The sequence below is a fragment of the Taudactylus pleione genome, unplaced genomic scaffold, assembly GCF_031769625.1.
Source record: "Taudactylus pleione unplaced genomic scaffold, aTauple2 ptg000250l, whole genome shotgun sequence".
In the NCBI taxonomy this organism is placed as follows: domain Eukaryota; kingdom Metazoa; phylum Chordata; class Amphibia; order Anura; family Myobatrachidae; genus Taudactylus; species Taudactylus pleione.
This window is the reverse complement of record NW_028284652.1, coordinates 8,589,518-8,617,352: the sequence shown is the minus strand read 5'-3', so window position 1 is coordinate 8,617,352 and position 27,835 is coordinate 8,589,518. Positions and strand designations below refer to the sequence as shown.

At 44.3% G+C, this 27,835-nt stretch overlaps 2 protein-coding genes across 5 annotated transcripts in view; one reads left to right on the top strand and one right to left on the bottom strand.

The window, feature by feature from the left end:
* Nucleotides 1–21,893, top strand: part of TRPT1 (tRNA phosphotransferase 1) — a 37,072-nt gene extending 15,179 nt beyond the window's left edge. For 2 of the 3 annotated variants that reach the window (XM_088480070.1, XM_088480071.1), the window contains 3 exons: nucleotides 13,947–14,003; nucleotides 19,618–19,728; nucleotides 21,826–21,893. In XM_088480070.1, coding sequence (XP_088336196.1) covers nucleotides 13,947–14,003; nucleotides 19,618–19,728; nucleotides 21,826–21,848 — 191 coding nt within the window. In that variant the 3' untranslated portion in view covers nucleotides 21,849–21,893. The remainder of the gene's footprint in view (nucleotides 1–13,946; nucleotides 14,004–19,617; nucleotides 19,729–21,825) is intronic. The other variant, XM_088480072.1, reaches the window with a different exon arrangement.
* Nucleotides 21,894–23,475: 1,582 nt separating this feature from the next.
* FERMT3 (FERM domain containing kindlin 3) overlaps nucleotides 23,476–27,835 on the bottom strand; it is a 96,404-nt gene continuing 92,044 nt past the window's right edge. For both annotated transcript variants that reach the window (XM_088480069.1, XM_088480068.1), the window contains exon 15: nucleotides 23,476–26,977. In XM_088480069.1, coding sequence (XP_088336195.1) covers nucleotides 26,795–26,977 — 183 coding nt within the window. In that variant the 3' untranslated portion in view covers nucleotides 23,476–26,794. The remainder of the gene's footprint in view (nucleotides 26,978–27,835) is intronic.

Below are 27,835 nucleotides of genomic sequence, written 5' to 3'. Positions count from 1 at the left end.
CACTCCGGGCCTTGCGGTTGAAAACCTCAACCGCAGGCTCCGGCTCGCAGTTTCGATGGTCGCGATGGTCACGACCATCGCGGCCATCAAACTGCACGCTCGTATAGGCTGTGGGTGGTGACCCACAGCTATACGAGCGTCCAGGTGGACGCTCCATTTTTATGGAGGGCGGCCCTCATTCAGAGCGTGCGCTCTGCTCAGAGCGTACGGCTCTGAATGAGGGCCATAGTCTGTAAAATCCGTAGCAATGGATCAGTGGCCAAATTAAATAAAAGTGGTGAAAAGGGACAACCTTGGCAAGTACCATGGAATATGGTTAGTGGATCACCTCAATAATTATTAATTAATAAAGAAGTTAATAAGGATGTGTTTAAGCGCAAATAAAATCTGTAAAGGTAGGGCTAAGGTTTCTGTGACGTAAATCAGAAAATATGTGCGGCCAAAGTACTTTGTCAAAACTTTGGTGGTATCTAAGCTCAGCAAGATGCTGGGTGTGTTCTTAGATATAGAAGATCCAATCACCAAGCCACTTTGACAGAATGTCTGTTTTGTACAAAGCTTAACTGATGACTGGCAAGAAGATATGGTAGTATGGTTTGCAATCTATCGCCCATGGTTTTTGCTAACAATTATGGGCCATATTCAATTAGCGGAGAAAACTGAGAAAATTTTGTAAGTTGCGCAGTTTGTCGAAAAACTACCGCACAATTTTGGGTTAAAAAAAAAAAAAACGTTGAAAATGGTTTTAATGTATTGAGTCATATTTTGGGGGGGCGGTATGGATGTTTGAAATGTTTTAAACATCGCACGCGGTCGCAGCAGGCAATTTTTTACGGTTTTTAAAATTGCATTTTTACGACGCGAAAATATACTTGCACCCATTTGAATGTACCCCCAATTCACGTGGGAAAAGTAATTTCCTGGAAAAAAATTACTTTGTATCATTTTAAACTTGTTTTTTTTCACCCAAAATTGCGTGGTCGTTTTTCGACAAAATGCGCTACTTCCGAAAACATTTTTGGGTCATTTATCATTAGGGGGTGGTGTCCAAAGGGTTCTGAAAGAAATCCCCTCATTTTTAGCCAAAAATAAGGATTTTGCATTTTATTTTTCACCTGGTCTGGGATGGAGAAAACTTTTCTCCAGGTTTTTTTTCTCCAATTGCGTTTTGCCTATTTTTTGCCGAAAATATCACAGTTTTTTTATGAAAAACAGACGTTTTCGACAATGGCGAAAAAACCTGCCGTTTTCGCCGCTAATTGAATATGGCCCTATGTCGGTATTAAGCAATGTAATAGGTATTAAGCAATGTAATAGCTAGGTATCTTACTGAGACTTAGAGAGTAACACAGTATAAGCCAAATTAAAATGTTGGTTGATGATGGAGAACATCTTTAAATAAGTCTAATAACGTGATGTAAATCATTCTAATAAAGCGTGGCAAAGTGGGGTTGCACAACTTGATAGCAGATGCTGTGGTGATAAAAGTGATCTCACATAGCTTTGCCTGGATATATAATTGTAAAGACTCCTCAGTAAGAGACGCCACACGATCATTCAAAGCCTTAGATAATGGGTCATGTTGCACCTGGTAATGCGCTATCATTTTTTTTCTTCTGTCTTAAGATATAATCAACTATATGACTATGCAGGACAGTCTATGACACTTCCCAGAACAGAGTTGGTCTGTCCCAATAATCAAGATTGTTATCTAAAATGTTCACCCATTTATCAACAAGGAACTCTGACTTATAGAAGTGCTAAAGACATGTCCAACTAGCCTGCACACAACATTCAAGATTCAAAGATACTGTAGCGTGGTCTGATATAAGTATATTATGACCATCAGTAAGCTTAACCCAGGCCATCAAGCAGTCATCTATCAATATGGTGTCAAAACGTGACCAAAAATGATGCACAGCAGATTAAAAAATACATGCTTTATCTGTTGGGTTTAAAAGGCGCCAAACATCCGTGAGCTAGAGAGTGGATTTGAGGAATTTCATTTGTTTCCATGAGGAAGAGGTGCAGTACTGTAGTGTAGGTCTATCCAGTAGAAGATTATCCTCAGCTTTGAAGGATAGCAAACCTAAAGTTAAAACTTTGTGCTAAGAGGTGGGTGTCACAGCTCGCCGGACCTCGGCACTCACTTACCGGGTCAGGCAGCGCTGGTCTGCGGCAGGGCATCGGGCAGGGAGTCTACGGCGCCTGCTGCTAGACGCTGCTTTCTCCCTCTCCTGATGCAGACGGCTGTGGCTCACTATAGGTGCGCGCACCGACCTGTCAAATGATTTAAAGGGCCATACACTCCTCCCTGGTGACGGTGCAGGATGCACTTAGTTCAAGCCCAGCCTATATAAGGAAGTCCCTGGGAGCACTCCAGTGCAAGAGTATAGGCTTCATTACCTTACTCCAGCGTTCCTGTGCAAATCTCGTTACCTGTTTCTGAACTTCGCTTGTTTGTGACTCCGTTTTTGTCTGATCCCTGGTACTTTGTTGACAATCTGGTTTTGACCATGGCTATCCTCCGTGACCTGCATACGTCTGCTCCTTGGTACCGTCTTGTCCGTTTGTTCTGTTCCAGCTTGTTGACTTTGCTGAAAGTCTTTCCCGCTCCATCCAGAGTTCACCAGCACCTGTATAGGGGATATCTATTTTGAGGGCCGCGACTTGTGTGTCGCGGCCAAACCTTCTTGCGAGGGTCCCTGGTGAAAACCGCTGGCACATTAGACTCCACGCATCAGAAATAGGTCTGGACAATGCCCAAGATACGGGTTGCATCCATTATCTACCCAAGAGTTACAACAGAATACTATGGCCCAAACTATGGATTCCGCTGGTAATCTTTCACCTCAAGATCTGTTGAAAAATCTCTTCGCTAGAGAAACAGGAACAAGACCAGGCCCAGATTATGCAGTGCCTTCAGACGCTTAGGCAACGGGTCGGAGCTGCTGAGTCACTTCCGGTACAACCAGCTCCACCTCCTGTGGTGTCAGTGCAAGGTGCAGGTACTTCAGCGTCATTCCGAATCCCACAAAGTACAATGGGAATCCCAAAGGCTGTCCAGGATTTCCGAATCAATGTTCCATTCAGTTCGAAGTCCAGGCCGCAAACTTCTCTGAGAGAATGAAGGTGGCTTATATTGTCTCGCTGTTGTCTGGACCGGCGTTGACATGGGCTTCTCCGTTATGGGAAAGAAATGACCCTCTGGTTAATAACCGCACTGAGTTCATAGCGGCTCTTCGGAAAGTCTTTTTGAGCCTGGACGACTGTCCTTTGCAAGGCAACCAGACTGTGGGGCAATACGCCTGCAATTCCGAACCTTTGCCTTGGAATTAGGGTGGAACAATGAGGCCTTGGTAGTGGGATTTATGCAGGTTCTGTCCGAGCAAATCAAGGAAGTATTGGCGTCCAGGGAATTGCCAACCACCTTGGATGATCTGATCTCTCTGTGTATTCGGGTAGATCTCCGCCACAGAGAAAGAGCACAAGAGAAAGAACAGTCCAGACGCTTCAGTTTAAAGCTTGCTCCTCATTTCTCAGCACTGGCTGAGGCTCCAGAAGAACCTATGCGGATCAGAAAGTCATGTCTACCTGCTGCAGAGAGGGAAAGGAGGTTCAGGAACAAACTGTGTTTGTACAGCGGAGAACCAGGACACCTCCCAGGTTTTTCTAAACGTCTGGGAAACAAGAAGGTCTAATTGATCGAGGTGTGGTCAAATTAGGTGCATTTCAGTACACCCCAAAGGGGAAAGTTTCCTCCTAGTTTACTATTGACTTGACTCTAGTTATAGAGAAACCCTCTGATGTTGTTAAAGCCTCTGTTGCTGATGGCAACTTCATCTCAGCCAGGAAAGTTCAAGAGCTAGGTATTCCATGTGTGCCATTAGAGGCACCACTCTGTATTATTGGAGTGGATGGGAACAAACTTCCTACGGCTACCATTCGCTCTAGGACTTCAGAGGTCATCATGTAAGTTGGTGCTCTTCATAAGGAGTTGATTTCATTTTACATACTCCCATCAGCAGAAAATCTGATTATTCTGGGTCTTCCGTGGCTACACAGGCATGATCCTATTTTAGATTGGAATGAACCTCAAATTCTGTCTTGGGGTTCTCAGTGCCATCAATCATGCTTGCCATCCATCAAACCACCACAGCGTGTCATTCAGAGTTTGGCCATCTAGACAGAGAATCCTCTCCCATTTTCATACCGGTGCTTTGAGGATGTGTTCAGTAAGAAAGCTGCTGAAATGCTTCCAGCTCACAGGGAGTGGGACTGCGCTATAGATTTTCTTCCAGGGAAAATGCATCCTCGTGGGAGAGTGTTTCCTCTCTCACTTCCTGAAGTTCAGGCGGTGTCCGAGTACTTCCAGGAGAAGCTGGAGCGAGGATTTATCAGTGAATCTAAATCACCTGTGAGAGCGGGGTTGTTTTTAGTTAAAAAGAAAGATGGAGGATTGAGACCATGTGTCACGGCACCGCACCCCAGCCTGCGCTCAGATAAACCAACCTGATGCAGATGGGCGGTTGTGACGTGGGTTTTACCAATGCTGCCACCACGAAGAGTATTGGAATAGCGCTCTTGCGTTTGCCATACACTTAAATCACACTTAAATTCACAATTATTACAGAAATGTAGCATGGGCCTTTCCAGGCACGTGGATTCGTTAGAACACAGAGATAACGCTGATAAAGTTTTTTAAGATTTATTGAGAAAATATCTCCAGGGTTAAATTACAAGGAAAAACAGGTGAATAAACAAGACATACAGTTATAAATGCACAGAATGATTTCAAGTAAAAGAAAATGATAAAGAGTCAGAATCCTCAGTTAGGGAAATTGTGTGGAGGGAGACCACCATAGACCGATATGGGGAGCACTCCTAGCTCTCGGCTACTCCCTTGAAGAGTGAACCCAGTGGAACAGGGCTGGCTGGCTCTTATGGTTACCCAACCACCCTCTCCCCCCAGCAGCCCCAACCCTTGCTGGGCTCAAAAGGCACTGTTCTTTTGTTCTACACAGATCTGTGTAGATGTAAACCAGGACTTTAAGTGTCATATATCTCCTTGACTTGGAAAGGTTTGTTTATGGCAGGAACTGATAAACTACAAACTGAGCCGGGCTGTCTGTGCATAGGGTGAAGGGCAAAGCACTCCTTTCATGAACCTTTGTCTTCAAAGGCTAGGTAACACTTGGCCATTTGGTTCTCAGTTGTGGATGCAATGCAGTTTTGACATATGGTCCAAATTCATAGCAAGTAGACATTCCTGAAATATTCTTTAGGGGAATTATAATAATACACACCACTCTCAAGGTCAGGTTGTGGCTCATAGACCATGAGCACACTTTACCCGGGGCACACAAAATACATACAGTCATGACAAATGGCTTTGGTGATTTGCCGTAACCCATGGCGATGGTCACACCATGTATAGATTATCAGGGCCTGAATGCCATCACTGTTAAAGATCGGTACCTGCTACCATTAATCTCTGAACTGTTTGATCGCACAAAAGGAGCAAAGGTTTTTTCCAAGTTAGATCTCCGTGAGGCCTATAACTTAATCAGAATCCATGAGGGGGATGAAAGGAAGACTGGCTTCAATACACGTGATGGTCATTTCGAATACTTTGTTATGCCTTTTGGTTTAAGCAATGCCCCTGCTTGTCACGTCTGAAACTGGAGAAGAGGACGTGGTGGGCCTCAGTTGGGGAAAGAAACGGAGACGAGGGGCCTGGATGTACGTTCTCCTCATCCACAGGTCTTGAGTGTTGGCGAGACCTGGGCAAAGGTGCGGAGTCTAACCCACAGGATGGTGTTCGCCAGTGACCCCCCCAATTGGGATATGGGCTTAGCTGCACCCCGTGAGCAGGTCGCGGTCCTTTGACCAGGTACCCAAGCCCTGCAGGGATAGAGACACTACACCCGTGGCCCAGCGAGGATATGCCTGTTAGGCACAACACAGTCCCTGAAAATACTGAATAGACAACAACTTGACACAAGGATCAAAAACATCAATAAGGCTTTCAAAGTGGGAAGCGACTCACGGTTACTTGAGACGTCACCAGAGATAGAAGGCACACGGGTAGAGGTGGTAAATGTTGTAGCACGGATGTCCACGGGAGACGTGAGGCACACAGGTGGGGATGATCACACTGCTGCACGGGTATTCACCAGAGACGTAAAGGCACACAGGTGAAGGTGGTAACACTGCTGCACGGGTATTCACCAGAGACGTAAAGGCACACAGGTAAAGGTAGTAACACTGCTGCACGGGTATTCACCAGAGATGTTAAGGCACACAGGTAAAGGTGGTATCACTGCTGCTGTACGGATGAATAGGAACCTGGACCGGGAACTCACTAAGGCACGCTAGGAGACAACCGTTGTTCAGGCAATTTCCCATAACCTGTGGGACAGTTTTATACCCAGGGGAACCCTTAGACAGGTGCACAGCATCAGCTGGAAACGAGCCAATCAGGAGGAAGGATCCAGTCACATGGGCCGACTGTCATGGCGGCGCCCATGTCTGGATTTGAGATGCCGGACACCAGCCCTCCAGGAAGCCACAGCAAGCGGGGAGAATCCTCAGCTTCTCCCCCGCCGTCGCGCAGGCCGACCGACCACCCAGGATGAAAGGGGAAGCCGGCGGTGCGGTAAGCGGGCGCCGATCCCCGGCTGAGCCCTGACACTGCTGTTTTCCAAAAGTACATGAATAACATCTTTCGAGACATGTTACACAAGTATGTCGTGGTGTATCTGGATGATATCCTAATCTTTTCCAAGGACCTAGTGAGTCATCGTGAACATGTTTGCGAAGTACTGTCACGACTGCGGACTAACCGACTCTTTTGCAAGTTAGAAAAGTGCTCCTTCGAGCAAAAGGAGCTTCCGTTCCTGGGTTACATTATTTTAGGCTTTCCGCCACTGTCAACTGGCCCCAACCGGTGGGATTGAAAGCAATACAACGTTTCCTAGGTTTCTGTAACTTTTACCGACAATTCATTAGGAATTGCTCGTCTATTGCTGCCCCAATTACCGCTCTCACCAAGAATGGCCAAGACACTTAGCAAAGGCCACCCTAAAGGGTATATACATTATAAAGTTGAATATAGTAAACCTAAAAGATATCAAGGAAATAGCAATACAGCAAATATCATATTTCTAAGAAGTAAACAATGTACAAGCCTCAACACAGAGCTTTATGCCTTGTGAATGTTGATGAAGTGCCAAGACAGGTCACAAAGGCAGAATAAACACTCCCAGGTAAGTATTTGAAAGGGAGATTTTATGGATGTTTCTCCAGTTCATAGCAGTTCACAGCTAGAGAGACAAATAGTTTCAAGGGTTGAAAAGATGCAATCTCAAGTAGCAGATGGAATCTCGCCTGCAGAAGGCTGCAGCTTGGTCATTCATTTCCGAAGTGTCCACAGTCCATTCCTTGGGTAGTGGGTAAGAGTCTGGGCTCTTATTTCTAATCAGATCTCAGTACTCTGTCTCGTTATGGCAGCTTCGCCCAATTACTGGCAGTGGTAACCAACTGCCTCCTCCATCTGGCTCCAAGGTTCAGGGGCAGGAGCCAAACTAAATTTCTCTCCCTCCTCAGTTTGCGGGTAAGGAGTCCAAAGACAACCGCAGTGGCAGCGGTAGGTTACTGTCTGAGGTCCATTTGGAGAGTGAGTCAGAAGGCAACAAAGATCTCACACCTGCATACCTGGTACATTTGAAGAGGAAGGTTCACTGTGTGAGAGCAGATCTGCATACCCCAAAGCTAGCAGCATCCTTGGAGGGGAGGCGTCCCCAGGATGCCTGCAGCTCAAGTCCACAGATGCCTAGAGGGGATGTCCACGGGTGGTGGCGAATGCGGCTAGGGCTACCTAGAGGCTACCCCTCGAGCTGCAGTTCTCCTCTGACACCAAGAAATTAGGCACAATTAGAAAAGGTGGGTAGTATGTGGAGGAGCAAAGGACTTACCACAGAGAAATAGTGTGCTTAGTGCTCTTGTCTCCTCTTTCTTCTGTAGTAGCCAGTCTGCAGCTTGCTCTCTCATCCTACCAACAATCCTCTGCATATGACAGGACAGCAGAAGCGGACTGTCAGCACTGATTCTACGCTTTTACCCTCCCACATAAGACCCTTACTCTAATATTATGATATGACCTGCTTGTCTGTATGAAACTACTCATGTGAAACCTGCTGTTAATTAGCTCAGGCTCGGCATCACAGGGACCCGCTGTTTTTGTTTATGTGAACAGCTGACCACAGCTCCTCTGCAATTGATAGTATGCTGTGAGAGTGGGAACTTGTTCAGTTACATAGGAGTGCATTTCTCTCTTGCATGACCATAGCAGCAGGTCAGTAAGGTTTTCATGGGTATGCATAGACCTACCAGTATGCATTGCACATTTCATTTCATTATTGCAGTATGCTGTAAAATTTTTCCTGCTCTACTTTTGCGGCATTCCTGTAAATTGTTGTCACATCTGGATCCCCCCCACTTTCTTCTAACCTCCCCTCCCACATCCTGATCGACGATCTTCCCAACCCTGCTACAGTACATCAGAACTTCTCTCCCCCTCTCACACCAATGATCACTCCCCTGATTTGATCTTACCTTATTTCTGTGCTGTTTCTGACTTCAACAACTCCACCCTCCCTAAACAAAAATAAATGTAAGCGTCCCAACTTAGGTGCAAAAAGTCCCTTATGCTGCCTCCTGTAAATAGGACCACCAAATCCAAAATACAAGTATTATAAAAAAATAATAATAAAAGCAGGTCTGGCACTCAGGTAAGTCTCATACAAAGTCAGATGAAAACTACTATGTCAATGGGAATATCTCTTTCCAAATTATGACACAGTACTCGAGGAATATGGAAAGTCCACCCCAAATGTAGATGTTCTTACTCTGTTCCAGGATGTTCTGTTGATAGTCCAAATATATTCATACACAAGGTTCATAGGAGATAGGTATAAATACACTCTCTTGGTATGCAGCCAGTAGCGTTTTCTTTCCGACTAGGGGGTATATTTACTAAAGTGAGAGTTTTTAGAAGTGGAGATGTTGCCCATAGCAACCAATCTGATTCTACTTATATTTAACTAGTACTTTCTAGAAGATCATAGCTTGAATCTGATTGGTTGCTATGGGCAACATCTCCACTTCTAAAAACCCACACTTTAGTAAATTTACCAAGTCCCTACAGAATTCCATACACTAAAATATAACAAATTATTAGGATCAAACAGTGTACAAAAACCATATGGGGAACAGTTCCCTACAGACACTCACTCTGTACTCTGTACAGTCCTTATGTCAAGATAAGGCATTGCTCCCATATTTCCCACCTGGCCAACTTTTCGCTCTCCTCTCGCACATTTCCTTCAACCTTCAAGCATGCCCTAGTCTTCACCAAAAACCCTCTTTTGAACCCTCTTACCTTGCGAACATCTGTCTCTCTTCTCTTCTTTGCATACAAACTCCTTTCCTTCTTCCTCGCCACATGCTGCCTGGTAGAGTAACTCCATCTGGCGTTTGGTCTCGCCATTCCACCAAAACTTCCCTCACCAAGGTCATAGATGACTGCCTCATGGCCAAATTCAAGGCAGTTCTCTATTCTTATACTCCTTGACCTCACAGTAGCATATACTGTATATGAATATATGGTGTTTTTATTTTATATTCTGTAGCCACAGAAGGATATACAAAATTCACCAGTAATTATATGTGTTTAAATTAGTAATTTGTCTGCTAATTGGACAAAAATATATATTTTTTATATTTTACAATTAAGCAGCTGTGGATTAGTGCTTTTATATTTTTACCACCAGTGTAGTACACTGTGATCTGCTATATGCAGCTTCATGTCGGAGGTTGTGCCTCCGTGGAGAGCAGCTGTGTCCTAGTGTCCAGCGGCTGATGTGTGATAGCCAAGCTCTCAATACATTTTCTTTTGTGTTTTGTGTTTCTTTTGTGTTCGTGACTGAGGAATCACTGACTGGCATGAGTATGTTTGGTTGACATTTACGGTATCAACAGTCAAAATGTTTTTGAAGAGGAGATCCGTTCTGCACATCGCTGCCGGAATCATGCTCCAGACTGCTGTGTGAACTGCATTCTGGAGTGCATGCACCGAGGATCAAAGTGCTAGGAAGGGAATTTTGTCCCTCTCCCCGAAGCACCATTTGGCTGATCTCTGCTAGTGCAATGAAGAGATCAGCTGCAGCAGGAGGAACTGATCATCAGTCCCTCCGACACCTGATTCGCTGTGCTCTGCATGTGGGGGAGGTGTAATGCCCAGGGGGATCTGCTATTAGTGGGGATGCAAGAGGGTCTAAATAAAGTAATATATGGCTGGAAAGGGAAGGGAGTAAAATAATAAAAATAAAATAACAGTCACAGGTGAGGGGCTGCAAAAAAACAGGGGCTTTTTACAGGGGGGGTGGGTTTATAAAACAGATTCTTTTACTACTAAAGGGGTTGTGGGAGGGGTACTCTTATTGGGATTTATGGCCGCTGGGTGGGTCTATTGCCAATGGGGGGTGGAAAGTTATTTTATAATGGGGGCCTATGGACAATGGGTGGTGCTAGACGGTATACAATCGGGATGCCGGCTGCCTTAATACCGTCAGCCGGCTACCCGACTGTCATATCCCGGCGAGGGTGAAATGCCGGGCGTCTATATCTAGACGCCTGTCACTTCCCCGACGCCGGGAGACAGTCACCCGACATCCCGATCGAAGGGATGCCGGGTGCCGCGAGCAGACAGCCGCGGTGGGGGAGGGTTAGGTTTCGGCACACATGATGGGGACTTAGGGTTAGGCACCCCCCCGGGAGGGTTAGGGTTAGGCTAGGGGGAGGGAGGGTTAGGCACCCCCGGGGGGGACTTAGGGTTAGGCACCTCCCGGGGGACTTAGGTTTAGGCAGAGGGGAAGGGGGGGGTTAGGGTTAGGCACAGGGGGGGAGGTTAGGGTTAGGCACCCCTAAGGAGGGTTAGGGTTAGGGGGGTTAGGTTAGTTGATACTTACCTTAGGACGATCGGGATTTCCAGGGCTGCCGGGCTTCCGCTGCCGGGCTCTGCTGGTTTGTGGGACTGCCGCTGCTGGGATTCGAACTTCGGCCATGCGGCAGCCGGGATATCATACCGATTCCTGCTAGACACCCCATATGCATATATATATATATTTTTAATCAAATATTTAAATATATTTTTAAAAATAATTTTAAACTATATTAAATATAAAAAACAATTTCTATTAAAAAAATAACAATTTCTTACCGATTTTGCCCTGAAAAAAATCGTCCGTTACATTAAGTGGTTAAAGCTTTTTAATGTCCGGGCATGTAGGCATTGTGGTTCTCCAAGTTTAGGCCTGCTGGGGCAGACATGCTGAGACCAGTAGGCCGCCTGTAATATTATCATACCATGAACCCCGCACCCACTGCCACCAGGGCTGGTTATTGCTCGGGAGGGGGGATCCAATTTACATTTTTTTGAGATCCCCACTTTCAAAAGAATTCCAGTCCTGGGCTGACTAGTCTAGGGGTGGTTAATGTGATTGCAGCGGGACCCTACACTAAGTGTACCCCCTGCTTATGGCATTATCCCCCTGGCTGGTTCAGCCTGCTTCTGCATACTGTTAATTAGGGGGAACCCTATGCTGTTTTGTTTTGTTTTTTGAAGGGGGGTGGGGGGGGGTTGTTAATCAGCCAGTGCCTCCCCAGCCATTGACCTCACCGCACGTCACTGTCATGCACCCGATTGGACTCTGCTAACACTGCACAGTGCTTCAGTGTGCTCCAGCTGGGGGGCCCCCTGAGAGAGGAGGGCCTGGGACACCGTAGCTCCCACTTAATCCGACTCTAAGCGTTCCCTTATAACTTTTTTTTTTAATTCTATTTTACCACTCCTCCTCCTAACTCTGAAATCTCTTCCCTCTTCTCCCCATTGTGTTCACCCATATCCCCTCTATACTCGTATTATAAGCTTGTGTGAGCAGGGCCCTCTGTCTTCTCTTCTCTTTATATCTATAAACAGGGGCTGGCTGGCAACTTTTAGCCTGGGGGGCAAATGCATGCAGGCGGCCCTGGCAGAGGAGTAGCGTGTAGCCAGAGTGCCCGAAGAGCGTGCGTGCTACGGCGCCGCCCCCCCTCAAGTGTTTTAGGGAGGAGGCAGGTCCATATGGGATTAATGTAAGGTAAAAATAAAGATTAGGGGCATCCCCCTGTCGTAGTGCCGATATACAGTGCCCCCGTGTGCCACAGGAGAGAACACCCTTATGTAGGCCTCCAGTAGTGCCCCCAGTAGTGATCCCCCCTATGCAGTGCCCCTTGTGCCCCCAGTAGTAAGCCCCTTATATAGTGCCCCCAGTAGTGGTCCCCCCTGTGCAGTGCCCCTTGTGCCCCCAGTAGTAAGCCCCTTATATAGTGCCCCAATAGTGGTACCCCCTATGCATTGCCCCTTATATAGTGCCTCCAGTAGCAGTCCACCCCCCATGCAGTGCCCCAAATAGTGGTAGCCCTTATGCAGTGCCCCTTAAATAGTGGCCCCAGTTGTACTCTCCCCCCTATTCAGTACCCCCAGTATTGCCCTTTATATAGAGCCCCCAGCAGTGGTCCCTCGATGCAGTGCCCCCAGTGGTAGTCCCTGCCCCCCTATGCAGTGCCCCTAGTAGTAGTCCCCGCCCCCCTATGCAGTGCCCCTAGTAGTAGTCCCCTCCCCTTGTAGTGCCCCTAGTAGTAGTCCCCCCCCTTGTAGGGCCCCCAGTAGTAGGTACCCCCTTGTAGTGCTCCCAGTAGTAGCCCCCCTTGTAGTGCCCCCAGTAGTAGTAGTCCCCCCACTTGTAGTGCCCCAGTAGTAGTAGTCCCCCCCTCGTAGTGCCCCCAGTAGTAGTAGTCCCCCCCTTTGTAGTGCCCCCAGTAGTAGTAGTCCCCCCTTGTAGTTCCCCCAGTAGTAGTAGTCCCCCCCCTTGTAGTGCCCCCAGTAGTAGTAGTCCCCCCGCCCCACTGTAGTGCCCCCAGTAGTAATCCACCACCCTGGTAGTGCCCCCAGTAGATAAAACAAAAAACACTTACCTGAAACTCTCGCTCCTGGTCCCGACGCTTCTACCAGCTCCTCCGCCGCTTTGCATTATGGGAGACACGTCGTCATGACGACGTCTCTCCCATTACCCACTGCGGGAGCCGGAAGATGGCTCCCGCAGTGGGAGCAGCAGCCGATGAGAGTCTGACAGACTCTCAGCGGCTGCTGATTACAGCAAACACACAGCTGCCGGCTCCAGCAGCTGTGTGTTTGTGCTGTGTAGCGCTGACCGAACTTCGTCCGGTCAGCGCTACACACGTGGTGCAGTCTGTGTAACAGTGACGCAGACGGCCCGCATGACGCTGCGGCCCGGGGGCACATGGCACCCTGCCCCCCGGCCCAGCCCGCCACTGTCTATAAATATTTTATTTTGTTATTAGTTTGTACTTCTGTAACTTGCTGTCCCTTTTATGCCCTTCATTGGTGGTATGGAACCGTTGTGGCGACTTAGAAATAAAAGATTGTAGTAATGAATTTATTAATAAACACCGAGGCCTTTACAGTTCCAAATAGACAAAATGTAGGAGAAATTCACTTCAATACAAAATTATACCAGAGATTGGGGCATTCATTTATAAGTTTGTCTGAATCACTCAGTTTTTATTATATGTTTAGAGACTGTTTACTTTGTGTAGTTAGTTCACTACTAGCTGTGAGTAGTCTCATGCAATAGGCAGTGTACAGTTAATATAAAGGGAACGGAATATAATTGGTGTTACAAAATAGTGAGAGACATTCTTCAAACTGTGACACAAAGTAAGTGGTGTCTGGAAAATATCAGTGTTGAGTGGTTACAGACTCATTAGCAGTATGCATGTCAACAGTTATAAATTGAATTAATGGTCAATATGTCTCTCTACAGGCATGCGTAGGGACTCTGAAGTAGCCATATTTATAGACCTTCCAAAAGCTATAGCAGGTGAGTCTGTGTTTTCTTTCTAATTCTTAGACCAGCACTGTTTTATTTCAGCTTGATTTAAGAGTCCTTCTAGGCCATGGCAATATTACTTTTAGGCCAAGTCATCTAGAAATTATTTTAAAAACCTATTCTTATGGGATTGTTTGCCTGAAAGGCTACAGCCTGGTTTCATTACGCAAGAAGGAGAGAGAAAGTAACCGGTTGTTCACTTATTTAGAATACTTAACTTTTATGTGTATTGTTTAAATGTTAAGGTGCTATGTTATTTATTAATAATACTAATTAATAATAAAATTAATAATATACAAAACAGTGTAGGGAGACACAGGGGATGCGGTAAAATTCCCGACCGAGGGGATTCCGGCGCTCAGAATCTCGGCGCTGGCACCCCAGCCGCCCGAATCCCGAAGGTAGGTAGCGGGGTTGGGGGGAGGGTTAGTGTTAGATGTTAGGCACTAAGGGGGGAGGGTTAGGTTTAGGGTGCGGAGAGGGGGAGGTTAAGTTTAGTCACTAGGGGGGAAAGTTAGGGTCAGGCATCGGGGAAGGTTAGAATACTGACCGACAAGTGTCTGTATTCTAACCCTGTCAGGATGCCGATGTCAGGATTCTGACCGCTGGGATTCCGAGCGTCAGCATCCTGTACCCGTCTCCTCACGGGTTGTGTCACCGAAAAAGATAATCATTCATATATGATAAAAATAAATAGTGTAACAATCATAAAAATGTAAATATATATATATATAGTAGATATACCACTCTTAGGTGTGTGGTCACGCTCTAATATATGCACGCCTTGGGGTGCTTTGTGGCCATCCAAGGCGTGTGTCCATCACAGCGTGACCGCACACCCAAGAGTGGTATATCTATCTTATAAAAGGGTCCCTGTTGTGACAAAAGAGTTCTATGTGGAGATGATGTAGGGTGACACAGATACAGAATAGGAGGAGAAAATAGTTCAAAATAGTTAATTAGTGTAAGTTAATTAATTTGAATTATTTTTAATGAATAAACTGGATAACAGTGTAAGTGAATAAAACAGTTGAACATTAATGATTACTGTCACTGTGGTTAATTTTGGAAGGAAAATGTGTTGTACATTGAATTGCTCTAGCAGGAAGTGCTTAATGCTTCCTCAGGGGCAAGGCTGGTATGTCTGCTCACTGTTTGCTGAGCTGGATTCTGAAGTGGCTGCTCAGGTAAGTCCTATTCAAGTGTTTTGGTGAGAACTACTGTCCAGTCCATTGAGTCATGAAGTAATATGTACAGTTCTTACATTTTTCTGTCAGAAATGTCTATGTCAGTGAGGCAGTGATGTGCTGCTTTTATGTGAGCAGTGTGTCTATGGGATCTATGTACTAAGCTTTGGACAGAGAGAAAGTGGATGGAGATAAACTACCAGCCACTCAGCTCCTAACTATCTTGTTACAGGCTGTGGGAATTAGGAGCTGATTGGTTGGTAGTTTATCACTCTCCAATTTATCACTTTCCAAAGCTTAGTACATCTGACCCCCCAGTCTGTATAGTGACAATTAGGAACCGGTTGGTTGGAATTTATCCACTTTATCGCTCTCCAACACTTAGTACATAGGGCCTGATTCAGACCCGGACGCTAAGCCGTAGACGCACGCTATGTGAGATTGTCGCCCGTCTGGGCATGCGTATGCAGCAAAATACTCATGTGCGAACCAGTCACTGCTTCCGGGAATCGTGCGCTCGTAGTAAACAGACTGGATGCTACTTTGAGTGACAGAATGTGCCGCTTGTGGGTGGTAACATGGGAAGGTGCTTGTGAACGAGGGGGTGGTGCTGCGAACACGGGCGTGTCTGGGTGTCAAAACTGAGTTTTATGGGTGTGCATAATTGGATGCGTCATTGTACACGTCACTTGGTTGTATTTCAGCCTGCAGTGCTTGCGGCGGGGTAGCGTCTACCTCAAGCGCTGCGTGCTGCTCCGATGGCTCTCGATGGTTCTGATTAATCATACACTCCCTGGAGATGACGTGTGTTAAGAAAGAAAAGTGGGCGTCTTTAGACTGGCGTGCATTCGCTCTGCCATCGCTCTCTAAGACATAGAGGGCGTCCTTATACCAGACAGTGCGTTCGTGGAATTTGCATACCGGGTCCCTTTTGTCAGCGAGAGAGCGCAGCTTAGTGTCCGGGTCTGAATTGAGCCCATAGATCTCTGTCTCTGAGAGATATTATTGCTGACACTTGTTGAGTGATACAGCTGTGGTTTTGAGATGAAATACAGAAATAATGCACGGTCATGTGATCTAGTGTGTCCAATCATGTTGGTTTTTTCTTTCTGACTATACCACACCATTTTTTTTTTTTTTATATATATATATATATATATATATATATATATATATATAATTTTTTTTTCTAGGAAACAAGCAGAAGCGCATGATGTAGTAAAATATAATTTTATAGAGATAAAGAATTTCATAAACGCATACATTTAAGTTAAAAACATTCAGCTATTACAAGCATGGTATAAGTCAAAGGTATCCGTAACTCCGTTTGCCACTGCTATATCCTAAGCAGCGTCAAGCAGTGTGTCCCGGAGAGCTGGCTCGGGACTTGTTAACAGGCAGCCGTCTGCATCTAGACTGTTCTCCTTGCTGTAAGCCCGGACTTGGAGTATTTGGAGCCGTCACCAACCCAGGCACTCCCAAACGCGTTTCATCATCAAGGACTTTGTCACTGATATTTTACTACATCACGCGCTCCTGCTTATTTCCTAGAATATCAGAAGTCAGGTTGTGATGATTCAAACCCTTGACAGGATGCTGCATCTTGTGGAGGATGGACTATAATGTATGTGTAACTACTCACAAGGGACATATCAATTTCAGGACTGGATTAATAGCGCAACATCTTCAATTTTCCTGTGTGTGTGTGTGTGTGTGTGTGTGTGTGTGTATATATATCTATGTGGGTATGTATGTGTGTGTGTGTGTATGTATATATATATAATAATGTATAAAATGAAATGTTGCTTGAGTGTTCCTGCCTATTCACATAATGTACCTATTCTTGGCTTTAAATAGCTATATTAATATTTTATATACTTATTCCAAGCATCTACTGATATTATTTGCAGCAGGATGAAAATGGGTTGGCAATATGTTTCACAAAGTGAAATTAAGAAACAAATTATTAGGCACAGCAGCAAATCGCCACATGTATCACTTTGTGAAACATTGGTTAACTAATTTCAAACTGCTGTGAATACAACAGATCAATAAATGTCTTTGTGTGTTTGAATAAAAATACTTAGAATAAACATATAAATATTAATATAGCTATTTACAACCAACAATAGGAACATTATTACCACTTATCAATAAATCCACATCTATAGGCAGAACACACAAGCAGTTTTTTTAATATAAAGTATGTTGCAATTTTTATGATTATTGTTAAAAACATTTTTTGGGGATCTAAACATTCTATTGTGTTTTTCTGTGACAAAACCTGTGAATGTCTCCCTACCCCCTTTTGTATATTTTGCTGTTCTTGGTCCATATCTTATCACTTATATATTCCTGGATGGAGAGAAAGGACAGATGATAAAAATAAACATAGATAAGTGTGGGGAAATGTATCGTTCTGTTATGCATATTACCATATATATTACACATATGCATTCAGAATCCGAATCCTCTTTATTGGCCAAGTATACAGCTGTATACCTGGAATTTAGCTCCGGTTTGCTGCACGCCACAAGCTCACATGGAATGACAATTTACAATAAAGTCATAAAACATAAAACAATACATAAGTAACAAACAATAAAAGAAGAATGCCCTATTTAAAATACTACCACAAAAAAAAATTGTGCAAACCCTACCTTTAATTATTCAACAAGCGAATAGCCTGCAGAAAAAAGCTATTTTGGTGTCTAGAAGTTTTTACAGGCAATGCTCTATAATGCCTGTGTCAGGAACCGTATGGGAAGTTCCTAGGGAGAAGACAAAAGCCAGGGAGTTAGGGCGACTAGGGAATAACCAGGTGAGTGACAGTACTAGGTCTCCATATTGAGGCCAAATCCAGGTTTGGCAAGACCTGCCCAGAGGTGCGAAGTCTAACTCACTTGGTGGTCTTCACCAGTGACCCCTCCAGTTGGGATATGGGTTTCGCTGCACCAAGTTAGCAGGTCGCGGCCCTGTGAACAGGTACATGGGAGTGGCAGGAAGACCGGAACTATATTAGAATGAATTAGCACTGGGAACCCTAGGAATAAAATAACACAAGAGGAATTTCTAGGACACAGAGGATCAGCTAAAACTGAATACTTGAACACAGGAGATCTGCAGATGAACTGAATACTTGAGCACAGGCGATCAGGGTATGAACTGAATACTTGAACACAGGAGACCGGCATATGAACTGAATAACTTGAACACAGGAGATGCACTGAGAATGTGTTAAGGACCTAGTTGCTGACTAGCAGTGAGAACACAGGGAAATGTAACACAACATGTGTTGGGAATTGCTAGAGGTCCAGCTGAGAGCTAACTAGTAATTAGTATGAAAGCTGACACCACAGTAACACAGGGAGGCAGCTGGGGAACAGAACAGCACAATAATAATAACACAAGAGCTGTAATGTAAAGAACAGGAGTTCAGTGAGAAAACAGAAATAACACACTGGAAGTCAGCATGGAAGCTGATATAAATAACACTAGAGGACAGCGAGAAGGCTGAAGCAACACACTGAGGACTTAACATGGAGAAACACTGGTGAGTATCGCAGTCACTGGAACAGCAAAGTTGAACAGCAATTCCCTGTTCCCCGGAGTCAGACTAAATCCCCCTAGGTAGCTGGTCGTTGGATCAGAGGATCAGCTGAGTGACCACAGAACTACCATTGGGAGAGACTAGCCAGGTGATATGGACCAACATGGCTGCGCCCATGCCCGGGAACCAGGACGCATGCACGGAAGCCCTGTACCCCGGGGAGAATACTCAGTCACCACTCACCTCCAGTCCCGGCGACTGAACACCTAAGCCCAAGGACGCCGGCGCGGAGGTGAGTAGTGGCCGATCCCAGGCCTCATCCACAAATAATCTTCCCCATTACGTATTACAGTACAGGATATGTCCAATACTAAGCAGGCAGATGGCACCAATACCAGATTTATGATCAATATGAGACTATAGGCCTCGTGATACATAACCCTGGGTGTGTGAGGGTTTAGATTTGCAGATTACTCATTTTATTATAAAACTTTATATCTCCAGCATATTATGCAGAGCTTAACACATCATGTGTCATTTTACATTAGTTCCTACCCCGGGTGGATCATCAGGCCTATGTTGTTTGTGGACTCTGGGAGGAAACCGGAGCACAAGGAGGAAGATCAAATGGACATGCAAATTCCACACAGATAATGCCCTGGTCTGAATATAATTTATGGACCCAGTGTTGTGCGCAAGCAATGCTAAATATCGTGCAACTATGCTGCCCCCCACTTAAAGGAAATGGTGTCTGTGCAAAAAACAATCTTGGTTCTATGACATTCAGTTCAGTGGGATCATTTCAGGGCAAGCTTGTCACTAATGCAGCCCTTTGCAGATACATATTATACCCAATTTTGATTTCCAGATCAAATACCATTCTTCTGGTCTGCTAACCATGTCCTGCTCACACCTGGGGATGCAGATGGTGTCCTCCTCCCTAAATATTTCCTACAAGCTCTACAGCTCAGACCTCAAAGTAAGTCTCCGGAAAAGCATGTTAGATTGAAATTCCGCCATCGTTATTGCATGCCAACACTGTTTGGCAACAGAGACACCCAGTGGTCTGTTTGCATGTTACAGCTATTCACTTTGCAGTAATGTCTACAAATATTTGTTTTGGTCATTTTGGGAGTTACTTAATTAAAAAAAAAGTGCAAAATGCAGAAACGTATTGCAAGACTTCAGAAATTAGTTTTGATCAATCTAGAGCAATATTGACAATGAAAGTTAGAGTAGTTACTGTGGATTGTTCCACATTTGTATCTGTCTCTTAATAACCATTTTCAGGTTAAGAACAAAAATTTACTTATATGGTAACAATTTCTGTTTTCTACCTAAAGATCCGTTGATCACCAATCTTCTTACACTGCTGCTGCCGAATTATTCTCATGTCTCTCATTTATGAACTGTAGCTATGGGCAAAAGACGCAAAATTAAAGAATCTTACCTCCCCCCAACTAGCATACACCTGCAGTTCCCACTGCACTAGATCCATGCATGTCCGTTCTCTGAAGGACTTTACAGTGTTTTAATGGCAGTCATTTCATTAGGAAATAGTGACATCACTGAGGCATGGTGTCACTGGCTCCTAGTGCCAAAATAGTTCAATATGGCCATCTCCACCAGTGACGTGCGGTGCGGCTAATGGCTGGGGAGGCACTGGCTGATTAACACCCCCCACCCCCCTTAAAAAAAGAAAAACAGTATAGGGTTCCCCCTATTTAAGGATGAACCAGCCAGGGGGATAATGCCATAGCAGAGGGTACACTCAGTGTGGGGTCCCCCTGCCATCACATTAACCACTCCTAAACTAGTCAGCCCAGGGCTGGAATTCCTCAAAAAGTGGGGATCCCCAAATTTTTTAATTGGGTCCCCCTCCCGAGCAACAACCAGCGCCCCTGGTGGCAGCAGGTGCAGGATTCATGGTATGATAATATTGTTATTTACAGGCAGCCTTCAGGTCCCAGCAAGCCTGCCCCTGCATCCCGCATTTGGAGAACCACAAGTGCCTACATCTCCGGTCACTAAGGGCTCGCTGGCACCTGTCCGCCTGTAAAGAAAATATTAAACTAAATACAAGACACTTCATATAATAAACTTTTATTAAAAAAATGATGTCTTCACCTGGGGAGCGGCGGCCTTTAAGCTCTTTTGCATGGTCACCGGCCCCCCAGGGCTTCCAGCGTCTTCACCTGGGGGCTGTCACCTCCCCAGGGCTTCTTGCATCTTCACCTAGGGGGCGATGGCTTTTAAGCTCTTCTGTATGGCCGCCGCCTCCCCAGGGCTTCCAGGGTCTTCACCTGGCGGGTGGCATCCTTTAAGCTCTCTTACATGGCCACCGCCTCCCCGTCTTCTATATTCGGGAGCTCTTGCATGCTCCTTTCCTGCTGTGGACTGCCAGCCGCTGCCTCACGCTAGCTTATATAAAGCACGTCCCTGTCATTGAGGCATTTCTATAGGTGCCGCTTTGCCCTATTTTTTTTTTAATGGGCTTTTACAGCTTGTGGCATGGTCCCGCCCCCTGCTTATGCGCTTTTCTATTGTCAGTGGGAGGCAGTGCTCGACTGATTTTAATGATAGAGAAACTAGAGAATGATAGAATAATGCAAAGCAGATATTTAAGACACATAATTTGTGTTGTAAATATTTTCTCTGTATTATTATACTCTGCCTCCCCTGACTGCACATCCCTGATCTCCACTGTGTGTAGGTGAGCACACATGGAATAATAACTTGTTCCCTGATGTAGATAGTATAACATCCCTAACTACGTTACCTTTGCGCAATGATATACTGAACACATGACCAGTTAAGGTTCATCAGGGAAGTGTTAAAAGTATTCATACTAAACACAAACAATTTCTTCTATATTCATGGACTGGACTTGCCCCGGTCATTGCCATGTAGCACATGAAGGACATTAAATAGTGGTAGGTAATAGAGGACAGACATAAGTAACAAACTGGACATGCAATACATTTATCTAGTGGACAACCCTAGTGGGATGTGTCATGTGTTTGTGTCACCCAAATTAGTGTATTTTGGGTCTAACTATCTTGTTTGTTTCTTGCAGGAAGACTACTTGCACTTGAATGAAAGATGCATCTAATAATTTTCCCTAAATAAATTATTTTTAACAGATTGCTTTACATGAATTATATTTAGCCAGGTCAGAGATCCAAATGAGTCCACCAGACGTAAGTTACCCATCACAGGTAGATCCTGTTACTTGGTCTGGGAGTAAAGTCACCATACCTTTGTCCAGTCTGGCCACACTCGTATGGGACACAGAATTGGACAGATCCAGGTAAAGCTAAGTTGGGTTATCACATGCAGGTCTATAAGTACAGTTGGCCCATGACTGCATTCACTGACTGGTCAGGATCATCAGACGCCAGACTTTCACTCAATGGATGTGGACATATTGAAAAAGTGTGTTGCTCACTCGCAAGGTCTTTGTACAGAACCTATTAATGATTTAAAAATTGGCACTGTATATGTAATTATTATCATACATGTTGCCACTGTGGGCAAGCCCATATTGACACTTCTTGCTATTACTCCTGTATATGGGAGTAATTTAATTGAATGCTACGGGAACAGCCATTGGGAGATATTTCTGGAAACTGATAGAATTGAATGTCATTATTTTAATTTAAAAAATTGAAAGCAAACATCTCTTTGGTTGCTATGTGCATCATCGCCCTCTCCTGTGGATCAGTGTATAAAGAGACGTCCTCCAATGTGTAGAGCCTTCCCCTGTAATATCAAGATTATGCATTTTCCAGTACCAGCAAATATACATCAGTTAGTCTCAGCATTAGGCAAACAAGAACAAATGAAGTTTGGATCTTTGCTGTTACTCAATCTCCTGTTACTGTTCAAGTCTATGAAGTACTGCACAAATTGTCTGTCAAACCATCAGTCTGTTTTGTTGGCACAATCCAAGGAAACGGTTTGTATTGTCTGACAAATAAATCCAGAGTTTCTAAAATAATCATCTTCTATACATAGTAAAAAATAAAGCCCCTGGTAGACGTCAGTCTGTGTGTTTGGGCTAATCTCAACCACTAGACGGATTTTGATGCAGCTTTCACTATTCTATAGAGCATTTGTGGAGGAAGGTTTAGGTGTATGAAACATTAATGTATGACAAAAGGGAGCTGAGCAGTGATGATTTTAGTGAAGCAAGTAAATGAAAAACGGAAGTCCGAGCTCTTTCTTGGCTTATGCTGCCTAAACCATTAAAGATCCTGTATATCACAACGATGGATTTATTTTATACCATGTATAGATTGATATGTATTATTTGGTTTCTCCAGAAAAACTGATGTAAGCCTGGTTTCCTGATACGAAATTTAAGTTTTTCCTTTTTTCTTAGCGTTCCTATTTCATTTATGTGAAAAATGATTCTTTAATTTCAAATCACTCCAATTCCCGGTAAGAGTCTGCTTTGACATGACAATAAATAAAGCACAGGGACAGACACTTAACTTGGCCACTGTTGACCTGAGTGGAGAACTAAATCTTTTCGTGTTGACGTCAGGAGGAAAAAATGACTAAGGTCGTCTACAAGGCAATCTTATAAGACCTCGCTGAAAAGAAGACTATCGCCGTAAATTAAAAATTTCTCCCGTGCGGAACTGGGGCGGGTCGTTCTAGTGAGGTTATAAACTCAGATTTGAATTCACTCCAGGCACAGGATATCACAAACCGGTCATTGTAAATATTCTTAGGGTTTATTCAGTATATGATCACATTATACATAAATGACACTGATATATTTATGAGTTCTGGTGTCTGTTTATAACTGGTAACTTCTATTTTCATTGTTCAATAGGAAATCTTATGTAGCAATGCGACCCTATTGTAAATTGTGAATAATAAAAGTCAGCTCATAGTCTGTGACCTGTATAAAAGCACTCAGCTTACATCCTCATGCATTTATATGGTCACACAACTCCACAGTCACTTTTGTTATCCATATAAACTAGAGGGAGTGCATTATCTCAGTGGCATATCTCCCAAGAGTATTACATATGCAGGGCACACAGATCCATGGGGTGCTGGAGCCCCACGCTTAACCTCTAATTTACAAGGCGTCTATGCAGCCAAAATTGTGTTGGCATTTGGGTCCTGGATGATCCACACTTTCTGGGAGGCTTAACGTGCCAAGAGGAGAGTGATGAGGCCCTACTGTATGTGACATTGCACATAGACCCACTACATTTATAAAACACTTGGAGACCAAATAGGTAGTTCACATACATCTAGACTACATACACTGACCAGAACATGATGCTTATTTATTGACCTTATTCACAAATTAGAATTGCACATACAGATGTGTCCTCACTCGTCTTTGCTGCAGTTGCGCCAAACAGCCCCCCTTGGTGCTCCAGGTCCTGTGAGAGTCTGCTAGTGCTGGGATTTTTTTTTTGCCTTTTTCTTGCAGAAAATGTGTATAAGTCGCGATGCAACTTGGACACATCAGCACACTATTTTGATTAATTTGATAGTATTCATTCTAGCACCCTGCACCTGTCACAACCCGTGCAGTTCCCCTATAATGCCTGGGGCGTCGCTCTCTGCTTTTGTGCTTCTAGCACACTGTGCTGATGCAACAAACTGCTGAACTACAGCAGTGTGTGCTAGAAGCACCAGAGCAGAGAGCGACACCCCAGGCAGGAAAGAGAAACTGCATGGATTTTAACAGATTAATCATCATGCAAAGTGCTATGATGCAGAAGACGCAGCATTTTTCCATGGCAAGTTCTGTTTACAGACTCTGTTGTACACAAGTGTCGCACTCCTGGTGCATTGCGATTTAGGCCTGTATTCAATTAGAAGTGAAAAGCCGAGATCCACGAAAAAGTATCGCCGATTGCGACTTTTCGCCTGTCAGAAACTGATCTCCCTATTCAATTCCATCCGCTTTTCGCATGCGCGGAAAGTCAATGCAATGTAATAGGCATAAAAGATTCGCCTCGGAATAGCAGGAGAAAATAAATGCAAAATTTTTGTTTGGGGTGCAAAGGTGGGGAAACCACTCAGAGCCCTTGGGACAGCCCCCCAAAGGACAACTGTGTCAAAAAATTCCAGGAAAAAACTTAAGAAAAAAAAGTAATTTGAATTTGGGGGCGAAAAAGCACAAAATGGTGGGACAACTTTGCAAACTAGTGAAATAAGGTTCAGGGGGTGCTCTAAGAAGGGGTCAAGTGTTTTTGGGATTGCAGGTGCTTTTAGGATGGTGGAATTTCACTTTTATTAAAACTACACTTTACAGACATTAAAAGATGCTTGCACCCATTTTCAGGTACCCCAAATATAATAGGACTATTTATTTTCTCCGAAAAATACTGCTTTATGCCATTCTTCACCACTTGTGCAAAGACGCTAATTAGAGGCAATTGTGCCATCTTAAGTAACCCAAACAGTTTTATTAGGGCTAATCTGGCACTACTACATTGTTCCCCATCTTTTTGGGGGATTCAGGCTGATTTCCATAACTCTGGCACCACTTTTCGCCTGTTCTGACTTTGCGTGTTGCGGTTTTCGCGTCTTTTGGAATTGAATAGGGCGAATAGCAGGTACGTGCACGATAAGTTTCCGCATTTAAAATACGTGATGTAGGCGAAAGGTCCGGCATGCAAAACTAATTGAATACGGCCCTTAGATGCATTTTCCGCAAAAAAGACGCATGACGCGGCAGATTTACACGGGACCTGGCGGCTCACTCACGGCAGGTATATCGCACTGCATGGCATATTGAGGCCAGATGAGCAAGGACACACCTGTACTAATAAACTGTACACCACTTGCCAGGAGTTAAAAGTTAAATAATAATAAGGTCTAAAAAATGGAGTGTGACATACATGTTTATAATACATGGGTAACATTCATATAGTGATAACCTCTAGTGAACGATTGTGCTGTATTTATACATATGACATTACTAAATCTAATAACGGCTGCTATGGATAATATTACCTCTTACCTGTGCCCAAGATTTCATAAATGTCCTTCACAGTTCGGTAGGTTATACATTATAATATGTAGTATGTGTGTACAGTAATACAGTATCAGTATTGTAAGCACTTGCATTAGGTAACAGCAGTGTGATTTCATCATTTGTTTATCATGGTAGCCATTAACTTTCATGTAAAGGCTCACCCCAATCCGCGGACAGTATTGCTGAAGGATATGGGGAACACATTCCTAAACAACAAACACTGTGCAGTATACACATCTTTCAGATCCCATACAGGCTGTATTATCCGCCTCTGCCCTGCAGCAATTACTCTATTGTACTGTTGGCCTGATTCAGAGATGTACGCAGTGCCGATAATTACACAGTTGAGCGTTTATTGGTAAACTGTGCATGCATCTAAATTGCACTGCGCATGCGCCAAGGTACATTATCACCATTCGCAGCGACTTTTTACTCACAATGTGATTGACGGAGCGTTTGGAGGAGATAATAGGGAGTAGCGGCATAAAAAAGCAGGCATGTCGTGACCGTTTTCTGGGCATGTCACAACCTGCATCTGCGATCCTGCTCGCAATAATAATGTCTGTGGCGTCTCTTTTCCTGCAGCTATTCTGAGGGTTACTCAGAACTGCGATAATCGAATGATCTGTAACCGATGCTGTGTCTGTGTACACAAGTGCTTGGGTTTGCAAAGGTGCAGGTGGGCTTCTCAAAACAATCCTCGGCATCTGCAACATTTGCATATTTTGCACAGTAGCTGTGGTGGCAGCAGCGTACATCTCTGAAACAGGCCCTGTGTTTGGCATTCCCAGTGATTATCTGTTTTCAGAAATATATTGTACTGCTGTCTACCTGGAGCCCAGTATGTCATATAATTTGGATGTGTTATAGTCACTTGAGGATGTGATGAAAACCAGGATTTTCATTTTTTAAGGTATTATGAGAAAATTGTGAAGTGCAAGAAAACATAAGCATGGAAATTTTGCATTTGACTAACTATATAAAGTATAAAGTCTGCTTAAGTTAAATGGAAACAGGTGACCATAAAAGGTTAGAGGGCTTCATGTCCACCAGTAAGTTTATGAAACAACTCTTCATTGAGGCCCTTGGTTCCACCATCCTTAGCCCGCGTAGACAGGAAGATGTAGCCTCCTATGTATTCATGGACCACTTTGCAAGGAGCAGAAACACAGGTGAAGGCGACATTTATATTCTCTGTAAACTCAATGGAAACCTGCAATGTAGATTAGGGTGGGTATAAGGTAAAGTATTTTCCCAGCCGCATTTCAAAGATTAGCACAAATTCATGTAAGCTTAAAGATTGGCACAAATTCATGTAAGCTGCATATACAGTCTTGGGCCTATACATCTGCAGCCATGGCCAAAAGTTTTGAGAATGACACAAGTATTGGTTTTCACAAAGTTTGCTGCTTCAGTGTTTTTAGACCTTTTTGTCAGATATTACTATGGTATACTGAAGTAAAATTACAAGCATTTCATAAGTGTCAGGCTTTTATTGACATTTAAGTTTATGCAAAGAGTCAATATTTGCAGTGTTGACCCTTCTTTTTCAAGACTTCTGCAATTCGCCCTGGCATGTTGTCATCAACTTCTGGGCCACATACTGAATGATGGCTGCACGTTTTTGCCTTATCAATGCTTGGAGATTGTCGGAATTTGTGGGGGTTTTTTGTCCACCCGCCTCTTGAGGATTAACCACAAGTTCTCAATGGGATTAAGGTCTGTGGAGTTTCCTGGCCATGGACCCAAAATTTCGACATTTTGTTCCCCGAGCCACTTAGTTATCACTTTTGCCGGTGCTCCATCATGCTGGAAAAGGCATTGTTCATCACCAAACTCTTCTTGGATGGTTGGGAGAAGTTGCTCTTGGAGGATGTTTTGGTACCATTCTTTATTCATGGCTGTGTTCTTAGGCAAAATTGTGAGTGGTCCCACTCCCTTGGCTGAGAAACAACACCACACATGAATGGTCTCACGATGCTTTACTGTTGGCATGACACAGTACTGATGGTAGTGCTCACCTTTCCTTCTCCGGACAAGTGTTTTTCCAGATGCCCCAAACAATCTGAAA